The sequence below is a fragment of the Ciona robusta genome, chromosome 4 (assembly GCF_009617815.1).
Source record: "Ciona robusta chromosome 4, ASM961781v2".
Taxonomy (NCBI): domain Eukaryota; kingdom Metazoa; phylum Chordata; class Ascidiacea; order Phlebobranchia; family Cionidae; genus Ciona; species Ciona robusta.
This window is the reverse complement of record NC_143238.1, coordinates 2,375,003-2,391,410: the sequence shown is the minus strand read 5'-3', so window position 1 is coordinate 2,391,410 and position 16,408 is coordinate 2,375,003. Positions and strand designations below refer to the sequence as shown.

Here is a 16,408-nt window from a genome sequence, read left to right as displayed (position 1 = left end):
CCTGAAGACACACAGTCTTTACAACTGTAGCAACGATGAGTCTTGAACCCATAACCTCTGGGTTAGAGGCATGCGCGTTAACCAACTGTGACATAGGGCAAGTTATTCATTTTAGTTATCATCTCATATTACAGCCATCTACACAGAAATATAAAGGTCATAACATTCCTTTTTTTATATAAACTATAAACACAATTTCAGTCAAACATAGTGGAATCTTTACAAAATAAGTTAGTTGAGTATTATTTAGTAAATTATACTATTTTACACAACTTTGAGTATATTTGAACTTGGTCGAACTAATTATTCTGTTAGTTTGTGGAAATGAATTTTTCAGCCTACTAGTTCACTTACATTCCATTCATTTTTTCTCAAAGGATCTTCTCTCTTTTGAGTTTGGAGACTTAACTCTGGTCGGACAAAGAGGAGTAACTCTCAGCGGAGGACAAAAAGCTCGAGTAAACCTCGCAAGAGCTGTTTATCGAAGAGGAACGAACATCTTCCTTATGGATGACCCTTTAAGTGCGGTGGATGCATCCGTTGCTCATAAAATGTTCGAAGGCTGCATCTGTAGATACTTGAGGAAAACGGTGTGGTACTTTTTTATAGACAATATTATCTTTTTTTTAGACTATTTTTAATGAAAAAAATAGTTTGTTCAATTTCACACACTCCGCGCCAGTTTACGGGTTACCACTGTGTTACTTTGTGGGTGAATAATTTTTTAATTGTTTAAAGACACATTATTAGTTATCACTAAGTTAGAGCAATTACCGTTTAAGTGTCTTGCCAAGGATACACATCTCCAATCTATTAGACTAATACCTCTGGCTTAGAGGCAGGTTGCTAATCACTGTGCCACGGCGCCAAACAAATTTGTAAACTTGTATCACTATAAATGAAATTACTGTTTAAGGTTCTTGTGCAACTTTAATACAAGCTTAACATTATTTTTAATACTTTTTTATAGATTCGAATTCTTGTCACTCATCAGTTGCAGTTTATACAGAAGGCTGATCAAATCATGATTCTAAAAGAAGTAAGTAGCAACTAAAGTAACTGTTTCCCAAACTTTTTTGGCTGATGGCCCTTTATGACAGGGTCTGGCAACTTTTTTTTATTGCACGGGCCAAATGACAGGTTTATAGCTCACGTACTTTAAAAGCAATTTATTAACAAAATGAGAATAAGAACACAAATGCGTAATGGTTGGTCAGTTAGTGCAATAAAAATTATGTTGTTTTTAAATATCTCTCTCCCCTCCTCCTAACTAACTATTCTTTCTAAACACCAAAATAAAATAGGGTTAGAGCTTAGAGGCAGGCAGTCTAACCACTAAGCCACAGCGCCACAATTTATTAGTTAAAATGTCCTATGTATTCGACAGGGTAAAATTGCAGGTTTGGGAACTTACTCTGAACTACAAGCAGATGGAACTGACTTTGCTGCTTTGTTGAAGAAAAAGGAGAAACCTCCTCTGTCACCAGGTCCTGGTGGATTCAGGAATCGAGTGTTGTCTGGTGACCGCCAACGAACCTACTCATTTATTGAGGATAATTTGCAGTGTGAGTGTTCGTAAAATTTTTTGTTTTAATTTTTTTTAAAAGTGTTGTGTTTTTTTTAAAAAGCAGAAATTTTATATCTTGATACTTTTTTCTCCATTTAACGTTTCATAGGTAAAGTTATATTCCTAAGTTTCTGAAACTTTTTATGTCAAAGCACCCTTGGTTCCTCTGGATTTGTTTACAGCACACCAAATGTTTAAACAATCTTAATATTTTTTTATACAACACATGTCCAGACCTTTGTAAAGACTAGAGCAGTGTTTCTAAAACTGGGGTAAATTTACCTTAGGAGAAATTCCTCGTATTTAAACGGTAAATGAGCTACTAATTGAAATCCACATCAGTTGATGGGACAGAAAAATTGTTCCAGTTGTAGTACTTTACCAGACATTGAACAACTCGTTGCCGAAAAGCAAGCGCATCCGTTGCATTAAATATAACTGATATAATTAGTTGTTTTCGCTTTTTAATAAATGAGCGCCATCTTACATATTAGGGGTAAATCGGATAAGCATCTTTGTTTAAATAGTAAAGCATACAAAACGTTTAAGAACCGCGGGTCTAGAGTATTGTAATTAAGTGAAGGTTTTGCCTAAGAAACCCTAATATGCTACATGGACCCAGTTATTAAACTTCTAAACGACAATGAAAAAGTCCAAGGCACATTCTGTATCACAAAGTGGTATACTGACAGTGTAAAAGAATTTTGAACTGAAAATTGATCAGAGTTTAAATAGAAGAGTTTAAGTGTATCACATTTCATTATTTAGTTAAATTGCTTCGGACTGTACATTTTGAAATTCAAATATGTTTTACAATTTTTTTTGTAAAATTTTTATTTAGTTTTTTTTTAATAGTGTAGTTACTAAAATTTAATTCTATTTCCCAGTAAAATCGGACGTCAATTTGGCGATTCTACCAGATGCTGCACTATCACAGGGTGATATTTTCATGGGAGAAATTTATGAATCCACTTTTACGTTAAATGAAAGTAAATTACAGGTTTGTAAGATTTATAATGGCCCGTTATAGTTTATTGTTCATATGCTTGTTGGAATGTAACATGGTTTTAAGTTAGGCTTTGTATATAGACTAGTTAGAAAATCCCTGTTTGGTTTTGTAAGATAGTTTAAAATAATATTCAATATTTCAAATAGTTTATTGTTCATACCTGTGTTTTAGCTCCTCTGGCAAGAATTTTGCTGGCCGATGTTTTAACGTCCTATTCAGGTGACGTGATGTCATGCTTCATCAGGGTGAAATGTTACTTAAAGAGCAAAATAGAGCATTATTTAGGTGAAATTTAGCCCTGAAAAAGACATTTTCTGGATAGGACGACAAAACTTTGGTCAGCAAAATTCTTAACCAAAAGAGCTAAAATACAAATATAGAATGCTTGGCAGTGACAATATATATTTATTGTTTATATAATAGACCCGGAATGTATCAGGGAGAGTAAGACTTTGTAAGTTAACTGGTCGGGAAATTCCTAGCAGGTTTTGTAGCATAACCTTAGATAAATAAAATATTTCAGAATCTTATTTTCATTTCTAAATAAAACACATTTGTCCAAAAATTTTGTGCAGTGCAAAATGAATTAGAGAAAATATTTAATAAAAAAATAGCACTTTGTCCAATTTCTCTAAAATATTCCAATTTTTTAGTGATTTTTTGTCTGTAAAATTTTTCTTTCTGCCTTAGATCCCATGTGATATTAATGGTGTAAGTGCTGATGATTCTGGATGCCTTACTGATAATGAAACCATTCAACCTCTCATAGCAGAGAATAAGGTAAATGTTCATGTTTATTTGATCAGCATTTCCAAAATTTTTATATTAACATTACCAAAAATGTTATATAAAAATATTTTTAAAAAGGTAATATAATTTGTCTTAATTTATACCATTGCCTTTATATATTTCGAACATTACTTTTTTAACATGCTTATATGCTTTAAGAAGGCTTTCAATAAGGACATGGCAATAGTTTTTGTAGTAATGGACCAAATCTGACCTAAATCCCAGGTCTTTGACAAGGACCCCACCAACAAAAAAGCAATAGGTCATATTTAGGCATGATTGCCAAGTTTTTATTAAAAAACCTAAAAAATCTTTTTTTGTTTCTGCACACTTTTTTAAATATAATTGTCCTATATAGGCTGTTCAGTTTTTTTAACATAACATAACATAATATGAATTGTTATTTATCTGTACTGTACAAATATATTTATAAAGATTGGATTAATAAAAACACTGAAGAGAGGGGAATTGGCAGCAAAACGACAAACAACATTTTTTTGTTTATTTTGGCTAACAAAAAAAAAATTTTATTTTAGACTAACAAAGAAATAAAATATAAAAAAAACAGTTTTTTAAATGCCAATGAAAAATAAAATCCAACCCAAAACTTTTTTATTTCAGGCAGACTTTGTCGCCCCAGTTGAAGAAGAGGAAATAAATGCTCAAGGAAGTGTCAAGTTTCAAGTCTACAAGAACTATTTCATCTACAATGTTTATTTCTTTACTTTGCTCACCATCCTGGCTCTATGTGATCACACTGTATTTATTTTATGTGATTGGTGGATTGCTGTATGGTAAGTGCATGGATGAATGTAACTTGTCTCTGGGCACAGTTGGTCAGAGCGCCTGCCTCTATCCCAGGGGTAATGGGTTCAAGGCTTGTCATTGCTACCACTGTTGGCGTATGTGTCCTTGGGCTTGGTGACTTAACGGCAGCTTCTTCAACCCGGTGGTCATTAATAGGTTGTCCAAATTATCAGTCATACATAAAAAATCAAAAAAATCAAAATCAAAACATAAGCCATCCACAAAGTAACATACTGGTAACTCTTAAGCTGGCACGAGGTGCATGAAACAAAACACCTGTGTGATAACGATTGTCGTTTCCAGCCTCTTGAGGATTAAGCAAGTTACATACATCCATTCATTCACATTCAACTTATTTAAGCTTACATGGCGGGGCCAGGACAGTCCTTATAACCCAGTTGTTCTTTTTATACACCTCATGCTTACAAGTTAACATGTGTTTAACTTTTTGTGGGGATTTTTATTTTTTTGGTTTTATGTATGGCTGACAACTTGGAAAACCCACTAGTGACCACTGGGTTGGAGAAATTGTCATTGTACATAAATACCATTAGTACTACTTTAATAATTCGTCATATTCATTATAAATTCGAAATTTTTCCTAAAAGTGTCATAGTTTACCCATTTTATCCCCTAGGGCTACAAGGTCTGAGATTTTCTATTCTCAAATGATCATATTACCACTCAACACTACACTTGCATCACCTACCAGTCTGTTTAACAGCAGTGCTTCTGCTGTTTTCAACACAACAACAACAGCCATTCCAGCTTTAGAATTTAATGATGAATTTTATATCATTGTGTATGCAGGTGAGTTCCTGAAACTGTTCACTGTGAACTATTGGTTCTTTTTGGGGGTTTTCTTTTTCCATCAGGGCCCAATCTTTGGGTCAATGCTCTTTAAAGCCGACTCCCCCCATTGTAGGGGTCGTGTCTTTCGCACACTTTTGTTTCTATTAGAATTTAAACTTAATTAAAATAAATGGCTCGTATGTCCACTAGGTGTAGCGACCTTGCTTATTTTCTTTCAAATAAATGTAGATATGTTTTTAACCGTAAGCGTGTTTTAACAACTGTTGTTTTGTCACTATATCCTGTCTTTTTGTTTAAAATATTTTTAAATCTTTGCTACTGTAATTGAAGAGACCAATCAAAGTTATTATTATTATTATAGTTTTCAAAATTTGACCAAAGTTGTATTTTTTTGTGGAACCACCCATCCAATATTGTTTTTTAAATAGTATTTTTCAGTCAATTCTGCCACTATTTCTTACGTTGCCTTTTTACGCTACTAGGTGTAAGTAGGAATTAAGGATTTTTTTTATGATTTTTTGCCAATAATTTAAATTAAAGATATTTTGTCAATAATTCATTTTTTGTACTAGCTAAAAAAATACACTGTTAAACTGGCTGGATAATGTATACAAACTGGGTGTTTTGACTTGTAAACTGTTTTAAAGCTGCTTTTTTACACAGGCCTTATAGGTTTGCTGACAGTATTACTCTACACACGTTCCATTGCCCAGTTTTATTACTGTGTTAAGAGTGGTATCCTTATGCATGATAAGATGTTCCATGCAATCCTTCATGCACCCATGCGTTTCTTTGATGTCAATCCTGTTGGTAAGTAATAACATGTGTTGCGCCATGTCTGTAACCCAAAGGTAATGGGGTTAAAGCTTGATGTGGCTACCATTGTTGGCGTATGTGGCCTTGGGCAAGATACTTACCGGCAATTGCTCCAACCCAGTGGTCACTAATGGGCTGTCCAAATTATCAGCCACACTGAGTTGTAAACCTATTGTAATCAAAAACAATTTTTCATTCTTGTCCTTTTTTATTTGTTCTTTATAATGACATAACTTACATACTTTTTTTTATAGCACAAATTACATAGGCCCATATAGTATTGTGGGGGAAGACTGGACACATTTAGCACATAATATCCAAATGTTCTGAATTGATCGTTTTTTTAAACATTTAAGACCTATGAGAGTAGTAAGGATACGGTTTTATAATTCTGTTCTTTGTTTGAAACAAAATTGGACGAGGAAATAGAATAGAAGGATTTCTCATTAACCCCTACCCTACTATATGTTATAGAAATAATTACATTATGTTGATTATAGCACAAATTACATATATATATAAATATATGTTACAATACCCATTTAAAAACTTGACATATCTTTCACGAAGACTCTTTGACTTCTATTATATTTTCCAGGTCGTATTTTGAACAGATTTTCGAAAGATCTCGGTCAGGTTGACGAGCTTCTACCTCAAACCTTTATGGACTTTATTTATGTAAGTTCCTGATAATTCTACCTAAAAATAGGTTGTTTTTTATATTTTAAATAAAAAACAGCAAGACCATAGTTTTTAAACTTAAAGTAGCTTTGTAAAGCGTTTCTGTTAGGTTATGCATAGTACAAAAAACTTTTGTCATTGGTTTTTTTTTTGCTTTAAATTTGCCAATGTATTTAAATAGATGTTTTTATTTAAGCTATTGCCTCTTTGTAAGGTATTATATACAGCCTGTTTAACATTTTTTAACTATTTGCCGACTGTTATGAAAAAATGCAAACAAAAAAAATTAAAAATACAAACAAAAAAAATTTAAAAATTATTTTTTCACAATATACCCTATGACAAAACACAAAAAATTCCCATTTACTGTTGCTTAAATTGGTTCATAGTATTACTAAGAACTTTTAGATACTAGCAACAAACTTGTTGAAAATCTGTTTAATCCCCATTTTTGCATTGTCCAGATTTTTTGCATGATCTTCAGTATTCTTATTCTGTCTGTTACGATCAACTACTTTGTAATTGTGATCGTGATACCTCTTTCCATCTACTTTATATGGTTGCGTCAGTATTACATCAAGACTTCTCGTGATATTAAACGAATGGAAGGCGCAAGTAAGTGAATAAATGAATGTAACTTACTTTATTCCCGTGTGGCCGGAAAACGACAGTTGTTATAACACGGGTGTTCATACACCTTGTGTCGGCTTCAATTTACCATGTATCTTGCTTTGTGGATGATTTTTTTTGTTTTTTTTTATGTGTGGCTGATAATTTGGTCAACCCATCAATGACTATTGGGTTGGAGCAACTGCCGTAAGTGTCTTGCCTAAGGACACATACACCCACAGTGGTAGCAGCAAAGAGCCTTAAACTCATTACCTCTGGTTAGAGGCAGGCGCGCTAACCAACTGTGCTATGGCGGCGGGTAGTTTTATGTTTTATGCCTGAAACTATGCCACAGTGGTTGAGTGCTTGCTTTTAGGCCAGGGGAGGTTAAAAGGCCCCACAGGGCCACTGTATGGTGTATGGAAACATTATATGTGTGCCTTTATGTGACTTGGCCCAAACTCCTAACAGAAATTGCTCCAACTTAGTGCTCAGTAGTCACTATGGATTGCCCCAGTTGTTAGAACATAAAAATCCTCCAAAAATAAACCATCTACATTTAAAGTTACTTTGTGGTAACATATTAATAATAAAAACTTTAATTTGTCTCTTCGATTTCGGTGGCGAAGATTTAAAAAATATTTTAACCGAAAAGGCAGGATATAGTGACAAAACATGCTGAAAGTAAAAACATATTTACATTTAATTTTAAAAAAATAAGCGTGGTCGCTAAACCTAAGCAAGCCTAATTTTAAGAAACACTTTTTGAATGCTATAATATAAAACCTTGAATTCTGCTGATTTTACAGCAATATCTGCTTAATCACCCATTTATGCTCAGGTCGTAGTCCAGTATTCACCCACGTATCAAACACAATACAAGGACTAACCACAGTACGAGCATTCAACATGCAGGATAGATTTGAAGAAGAATTCAACAACCGACAAGACCTTCATAGTTGTAAGCAACATTTAATTTTATATGGGCTAAAAAGTCACTTTTTATGCAGATTTTTCGGTGATTTCTCATTTTAAGTGAGTATTGCGCATTTAAATAGTGGTACATTTGTATTTTACACCGTTCCACCATATATTTCAAAACTCAGTCCTTTGACACAGGTGTTTTGTTTGCGCCCACTTACCAGTTACTTTACGTATGTAGCTATTTTACGAGGTACTATAAGAAAGTAGCATATCATGGTAGTAGCAGCGAGCGTTGAACCCATAGCCTCTAGATTAGAGGGGACATCCATTGTGGAGCAGCGCTACCTTCGTTTTTTTTGTAGTATACGTTTTAATAAATCCCTGATCCATTACAGCTGCATGGTTTCTCTTTATAACTGGCTCCCGCTGGTTGGCTGTTCGTTTGGACGCGATTTGCGCCATATTTATCGGCTGTGTCGCTTATTTCTCAATCCTCACTTCCTCCATCAATGCAGTGGATGCAGGTATGTAATTCTGTCCTATATGGGTGAATGGGGTCATACGGCGAGGCACCCCATGGGATCTGGGAATTGGTCCATTGCCCCTAGTTCTGTAATTACTTATTAAATGAATGAAATTAATGAATGTAACTTTATTCTCACATGTGCGGGGAACCATTGTCCTTATATATATTAAACGAATGTTCTGTTTCACGCAACTCGTGCTTGCTTGCGGGTTACCACGTATGTAACTTGGTGGATGGTTGTTTCTCTGTATTGATTTTGATTGTATTCCGAAACTGGTAGTAGTTTTAAAACCCGATTTTTGATAACATACTCGTTTAAGAATTGTGATAACATACTCGTTTAAGTTAAACTACGTTATATACAGCGTTTTGAATTTTACAACGTATGCACGGCAACATGCCTTTACGCGGACTTTTGTTTCTATTAGAAGTTTAACTTGATAATAATTAAACCTAAATGGCTTGTTTATCTGCTAGGTATAGTGACCACGCTTATTTTCTTCTAAATAAATATAAATATGTTTTCAACTGTAAGCGTGTTTTAGCAACTGTTGTTTTGTCGCTATGTCCTGTTTTTTTTTTCTTTTAAAGTATGTCTAAATTTTCGCTACCGTAATCAAACAGACAAATAAAGTTGTCATTATATTATTATATATACAACTTTTTACTGAAATCATGACTTAACAGGAAAAGTTGGTCTTACATTGACGTATGCAATCATGCTCATGGGAATGTTTCAATGGGGAACCAGACAAAGTGCTGAGGTCGAAAACTTGGTAAGTCGAGTCGTAACATTAACTGTATAGCAGGGTGGAGAAGATGGGACACCTTTTCATTTTGTTTTCTCTTTCCATTTTGTAGTAAACAAAGAACTTTTAAAGAATTATGAAACCGTATCCTTGCGACTTCCACAGACCGTTGTTAATTCTTTAAAACACGATCAGGCTGTTTGGAAATTATTTGTTGAAGGTGTCCCATCTTCCCCCACCCTACTATATGTAATATTTTCTTAGTGTTTTAACTGCTTTGGTCATTTATATGGTTCGGTCAAGTGTTTAATAAAGTATATTATTCTTATGTTCGCGGGCGAGTTGCTAAACTTAAAATGTGTGGTGTACGAGTTTAATTGTAACGGATAAGTAATCACTGGCCACTGGGTTATTAAAACACGAAACGCATTTAAATATCGAAACGCAAAAAAAATGAGTAAGATCGTACTGCGAGTCAAGGTTGCTTAATCCTCGTGTGCGCTGGGAATCGTTATAACACGTGTGTTCTGTTTCATACACCTAGTGCCCGCTTATGAGTTACCATGCACGTATGTAACTTTGTGGTGGTTGTTTTTTTTTGTATAACTGAAAATTTAGACAATAGTGAATTCCTGTTAAGCGTCCTGCCCAAGGACACATATACGTCTGCAACGGTATAGTAGCGACGACCCTTCAATCCATTATTTCTGTATTATAGGCAGGCGCGCTAACTACTATGTCACGTCAACATTTTTTATTCCAACTTTTTTTGGATTTTTTTATACTTACGCAAACTTTTTCAGATGACATCGGTCGAACGTATCCAGCAATATTACGCAATTGAGCCCGAAGCGCCGCATGAGGTCGAGGGCTCGTCATTGCCACGTGGATGGCCGCAGTACGGCATAGTGACGTTTGATAATCTTTCCTACGCTCACTACAAAGGTGGGCCCGATATTCTCCACGACATACGTGCAAACATACGAGCTCATGAGAAGGTATTTTTGTATGAATGGATTTTTTTCTCTTGACCGTAATGTAACCTCATGCTACTGTTTCGTGATTAAATCCAATTAAGAGAAACGTGTCGCGAACATATTTTATAACCTATTTTACCTTGACGAAGACGCCTCTGAATGCCGCACGTTGAAACGTTGGTACGAAAAGTAGATTTTCGAAATAGCTGGATTAAATTTTATTTTGCACTTAATTTTTATTAAGTTAAAATCTGAAAATAGTTCATTGAATTAAATTAAAAAATCACTATTATGCATAAAAAGTAGATTTTTTTTTTGATAATGGACCAAAATTTTGATAACACTCAGAATTTGTTTGTTTTTTGATTATGCCAAAAAAGGAATTTCTTTATTTAAATGTTAAAAAAAATTTTTAGGTCGGTATCGTCGGCCGCACGGGTGCGGGCAAGAGTTCTTTAATATCCACTTTATTCCGCTTGAACGAATACAGCAAAGGAAGTGTTATGATAGATGGTATCAATGTATCAGCGCTTGGTCTTACGGATTTAAGATCAGCTATTTCCATTATACCACAAGTGAGTAGTTAATAAATTAATAAATTGTTTTTGTATAATATAATAAGGTGGGGAAAGATGGGACACCTTTAGCACATATTATCCAAGTATCCTGATCGTGTTTTAAACAATCACCAACGGTCTATGAGAGTCGTGAGGATATAGTTTTATAAATTATTAAATGTTTATTGTTTGCTACTAAATGGGAAGAGACAATATATTTAAATGTGTCCCATCTTTCCCCACGCTACTGTATAAATATTTTACCCAAGCACTATATTCTGTATGATTGACTGAATGTACTTGCTTTATCCTCGCGTGGTCGGGTAACAGGGTAACGACTGTCGTTATAACACCGGTGTTCCGTTTCATACACCTTGTACTCGCTTACGGGTTACCACGTATGTAACTTCTTAGGTGTGTATTTTTATGGATAGCTATTTAGACAACCCATTAGTGCCCACTGGGTTAAAGCAATTTTCGTTAAGTGTCTTGCCCAAGGACACATAGGTTTACAATGGTAGCAGCGACAGGCCTTAACCAGTTACCTCTGGGTTATAGCGTTACAGGCATGTGTGCTAATATTGTATTATACGGCGCCAGTGTAATGTGGAACTTTGCGTTTTACTTATTAAAAAAATATTATCGTTTGAGTTGCGGCACTAGGACAACTCCAACTTACACCTTAAGCATACCGCACATGGACCTTACTTATGGAATAGAATTAATGGGTGACTTTATTAAACTCGGGTTTAGCTAGAAAACCGTTATAGTTATTCAATTAAAAATAACGTTTGTGTTAATATTAAAAACGTGATTATCTGAGTTTTTAACAACTCTTTGCAGCGTTCGTTAGTTTCAAGGTATTTAAATTGTGCGCTTTTTTTAGGATCCAATCTTATTTGCTGGCACCATGCGTAAAAATTTAGACCCCTTTCAATTGTACACGGACGACGAAGTATGGACGGCTCTTGAGCAGGTTTGAGTGTTATGTGCATGTACGAAATTGCCAACTAACCTTTTAACTTTAAACCGGTCAGGTCCAGCTTAAACCGGTTGTCGAGCAGCTGCCGCTTCGGCTTTTCACCGAACTGGCTGAATCCGGTTCGAACTTCAGCGTCGGGCAGCGTCAACTGGTGTGCCTTGCTCGTGCTGTTTTGCGGAAGAATCGAGTCTTGATCATTGACGAAGCAACTGCTAATGTCGATTTAAGGTCGGTAGTCGTCGCTGTGGAGCCAAAACACGTTAGCGTATTTTAGAAATACAGGTCCTGCGCCGTCGCAAAGTGGCGGTATGGGTACAAGGCTTGTCAAACCCATAGGTAATGGGTTCAAGGCTTGTCGCTGCTATAATTGTGGGCGTATGTGTCCTTGGGCAAGATACTTAACGGCAATTGATCCAACCCGATGGTCACTAATGGGTTGTCCAATTTATCAGCCATACATAAAAAAAACCTCCCTTGCAATTAAAAATGGAAATACAGACTGGTATGCAGCCATCCCGCCATGGTGACAGTAACTAATAAGGTTTATCTTAAACACGATTATTACTAATTGAAAAGTATTTCCACATCCCCGCCCGATTGCCGTGAAAAAATATCGCAATTTCTAACTGTTTTTTAGACTGATACGCAGCTATCCCCATTTATAGCCAATCAAATCGCTCTGTTACGTTTTGGTAAGGCTGTTAAAGGGGATAATTTCGAAAGAGTGCTTGGACGTGTGGTTTATACCAGTGCTCTTTAACCGGTGTGCACGGTGCACCCTAGGGTGCATCAAAATATGCCAGGGGTGCACCAGTACAAAAGGGTATACAAGGGTGCATCACAAACTACAACAATTTTTGGCAATAATATTCAGTTTTGAACATTTTTAACAAATTTAGCCACTTTCCTACAGTTTTTTTTATATGAATTATATATCTTGCATCACTGGGAATTGCAAAACATCATTAGTTTTTTGTTTAAACAAACAGGGGTGCATGTGTTTGTCACAACAACTTTAGGGGTTCACCAACCCAAAAAAGGTTGAAGAGCACTGGTTTATACAGTATAGTAGGGTGGGGTAAGGTGGGAAACATTTTATTCTATTTTCTCGTCCAATTTTGTAGTAAACAATAAACATTCGAAGAAATATAAACCATATCCTTACGACTCCTATAGACCGTTGTTAAAAACAAGACCAGGTTATTTTATTAATATTAAATGTCCCGTCTTTCCCCACCTTACTATATTTTATAACTATAGCGTATAACAGCGATTTAATTGAATAAAATGGGCTTGGTACTTGTCAGTATTTTAAAAGTGTAACGTTTGCATGACTAGTCTTTATTTTTGTATATATTTAATAATTTTATTTTTTCAGGACTGATTTTCTGATCCAGGAGACGATTCGAAACAGTTTCAAGCATTGTACTGTACTTACCATAGCACATAGACTGCATACGATCATTGATTCAGACCGTGTAATGGTAAAGTACTTAGTATAAAACAATGGTATTATAGTACTGTGGTGTAAGATGAGACACCTTTAAAAAATATATTATCTTTAAGTATCCTGATCGTGTTTTAAACAATTAAACAATTAACAACGGTCTATAGGAGTCGTGAGGATACAGTTTTGTAATTCTTTAAATGTTCTTTGTTTACTACCAAACGGGACGAGAAAATAGAACGAAAATGTGTCTAATCTCTCCCCACCCTACCGTATTAAAAACTATTTTAGTGTGTTTTGTTGGGCGCGTGATAAACGGGTGCTAAAAATATAACTACAGTAAGGCGGGAGGAAATAGGACACCTTTCATTATTTCTCGTCCCATTTGGTGGTAAACAAAGAATATTTAAAAAGTTGTCAAACCGTATCCCCACGACTCCCTAACCGTTTTTAATTGTTTAAAATACGATTAGGATATTTGGATATTATGTGGTAATGGTGCCCCGTCTTTTCCCTTCCACTATGTTATAAAGCTAACTTATATATGTTAAACTATGTATTTTAGTTTGGTTTTTAACATTGCTAACTCTAAAACCTGTTTCATAGATCACTATAGATCACTGATTAGCGGTTTAAAATATAATTTTGGAGGTATAAAAGCCTACGCCCTACACTAACTAAATTCATTTTTTTTCTTGACCAATTTGGTAGTAAACAAAAAATTCAAAGGATGACATAACCATATTCTCACTACTATAAAGAGCGTTGTTAATGGTTTAAAACACGATTACGAAATATGGAATATTATGTGCAGAAGGTATGCCATCCTACCCTACAGTCCTGTATTATATCATAGGTTATAATGTTTATTGCAGATTCAGTGCGTAATGACTCTAAACTGAAGACTCGTTTCTAGTACAGAAACATTGAGGTTTTTTAACGCGAGATTTTCACTAATTCGTTGTTTTTGCTTAATTTTTATATCACATCATACCTAATCTAAAGCAATACGCAGTGCTTGCTGTCATATGGTATTTAATGTAATAATTCGCTCATATTGTCCTCCCGAATATCAAACATAACGTTATTATAATATAGTAGGGTGGGGGAAGATGGGACACCTTTTTAATCTATTTTCTCCTCCAATTTGGTAGTAAACAAACATTCAACGATTTTTTTTTATAAAACTTTATCCTTACGACTCCCATAGATCGTTGTTAATTGTTTAAAACACGATCAGGATATTTGCTTATTATGTGTGAAAGGTGTTCCATCGTCCCCCACCCTACTATAATTAAACGCGCCTGATTTCTTCAACCCAGTGGTTATTAATGGGTTGTCCAAACTATCAGCCACACAGGAAAAAAATGTAAAAAATGTAAAATATAAATAATATTTATTCATAAAAACATACTTGGTAACTCGTCAAGCTAGCACGAGATGTATGAAACAGAACACCCGTGTGATAACGACTGTCGTTCTCCAGCCACGCGAGAATAAAGTATGATATCATTCATATAAACGTGTTTTCACCCAATGGCCAAATTTATATGTTAATCCAAACTCTAAACGTAATCCAATCAAATCTATTTTTTATGTCATTGCATGTTTAGCTGCTGCATTTTCTGCCCAAAATTCACCCCTACCGTAATATTCACAATTGTTCCTCTTTTTTTAAACATATTTTAGAAAAAATGAGTGACTTTAAACTAGATTAAACATGTTTTTAAAAAGTGACTGATTTTAAACTAGTTTTTAACATAATTCAGACAAGCGAGTGACTTTTCAATTGTTTTTACATATTCCAGAAAAATGACTAACATTACACTTGTTTAAACGTATGCCAGAAAAAAACGTAATTTTAAACTAGTTTTTAACATTTTCTAGAAAAAAACGTAGTTTTAACACATTTCAAGACTTTACAATAACACGGGTCCATTTGTCCGCTATAAATAACCGCCTGTGGTGATCATGCTGTAATCACATGTGATAACTTCCGCTAAGAGATGTCGGCACCCGTGTCACTAATAGCGGTAATGACCACTCCAACTTAGTCGTTTCCACCGCTGGTATAATCTGCAAATGGCACTCCCAGCTACATTTCTGTCTGTTGTACATGGTGCTTGAAAAGTCACCGTGCATACTTACGTATACAGACATATAGTAGGGTGGGGGAAGATGGGGCACCTTTTCATTCCATTTTCCCGTCTCATTTGGTAGTAAACAAAAACATTCAAAGATTTATTAAACCGTATGGTCACGGCTCCCATAGACCGTTCTTAATTGTTTAAAACACGATCAGGCTATTTGGATATTATGTGCTAAATGTGTCCCATCTTTCCCCCACCCCACTATATAGTTTAATATAAAACTGAGGGGGAAAATATAAATAATAATTATAAATACTGTTGTGATTAAAAATGACCCCCTTTAGCATTAATACAAGCTTAAACACTTTTTTGCTGGATTTAATATTGAAACGTGTATGTTAATAAATATGTCGGTGCACAGGGATTTCTAAAGACCCTGAAAATACCGGTTTGCTCATACGCGAGGCTCTATTATGGCAAGGCTCACCAGGCCACATGAAATTTAGGCCAGAGTTAGCGCATTTCCCGAACACTATCTCTGCCTATATACTGATGTTTTAAAGGTTTCCTTATGGGCCAGAACCTTAATATACATATCTCTGGTATAAGACCACTGGTCCACGGTCATGGTGAATGGAAATCTAGTTTATCGTTGTGACTTGAATAAAATATATCAACGAAAAAGTAATTTTTCAAAAGTCGTTTTACTAACTTTGATGGTACATTCCAGACCACTTTTAAGTTTATTTGTCTTAATACTTATTTTTTTACGAGGTTGGTTCATTATAAACAATACTCTTTTTTTATTTTTTTACGAGGTTGGTTCATTATAAACAATAATATAATTATTTTACAAAAATACATTAACATTTTTTGCACTAACACTTTTTTGAATTATTTTGTTAAATATTTTTCTGCATTTACAGGTTCTTGACCAAGGTCGCCTAGTGGAGTTTGACGAACCGCATGTTTTGTTGGGGAAGGAAGACGGAATTTTTACCCAAATGGTCGACGCTACAGGGCGGTCAGAGGCAAAAGCCTTGAGAGAAATAGCAGCGAAGGTAT

The 16,408-nt window shown here is 34.9% G+C and overlaps 1 protein-coding gene across 3 annotated transcripts in view; it reads left to right on the top strand.

The window, feature by feature from the left end:
• Positions 1-16,408, top strand: part of LOC149736545 (ATP-binding cassette sub-family C member 4-like) — a 28,240-nt gene that overhangs the window by 9,785 nt on the left and 2,047 nt on the right. For 2 of the 3 annotated variants that reach the window (XM_089876111.1, XM_089876110.1), the window contains 19 exons: positions 378-590; positions 971-1,039; positions 1,388-1,565; positions 2,455-2,567; positions 3,267-3,356; positions 3,987-4,159; positions 4,810-4,982; positions 5,649-5,795; positions 6,400-6,479; positions 6,947-7,097; positions 7,933-8,052; positions 8,411-8,539; positions 9,229-9,317; positions 10,094-10,288; positions 10,684-10,842; positions 11,711-11,800; positions 11,862-12,034; positions 13,185-13,290; positions 16,270-16,404. In XM_089876111.1, coding sequence (XP_089732237.1) covers positions 378-590; positions 971-1,039; positions 1,388-1,565; positions 2,455-2,567; positions 3,267-3,356; positions 3,987-4,159; positions 4,810-4,982; positions 5,649-5,795; positions 6,400-6,479; positions 6,947-7,097; positions 7,933-8,052; positions 8,411-8,539; positions 9,229-9,317; positions 10,094-10,288; positions 10,684-10,842; positions 11,711-11,800; positions 11,862-12,034; positions 13,185-13,290; positions 16,270-16,404 — 2,583 coding nt within the window. Of the gene's footprint in view, positions 1-377; positions 591-970; positions 1,040-1,387; positions 1,566-2,454; positions 2,568-3,266; positions 3,357-3,986; positions 4,160-4,809; positions 4,983-5,648; positions 5,796-6,399; positions 6,480-6,946; positions 7,098-7,932; positions 8,053-8,410; positions 8,540-9,228; positions 9,318-10,093; positions 10,289-10,683; positions 10,843-11,710; positions 11,801-11,861; positions 12,035-13,184; positions 13,291-14,128; positions 14,185-16,269; positions 16,406-16,408 lie in introns of those variants that run through there. The other variant, XM_089876112.1, reaches the window with a different exon arrangement.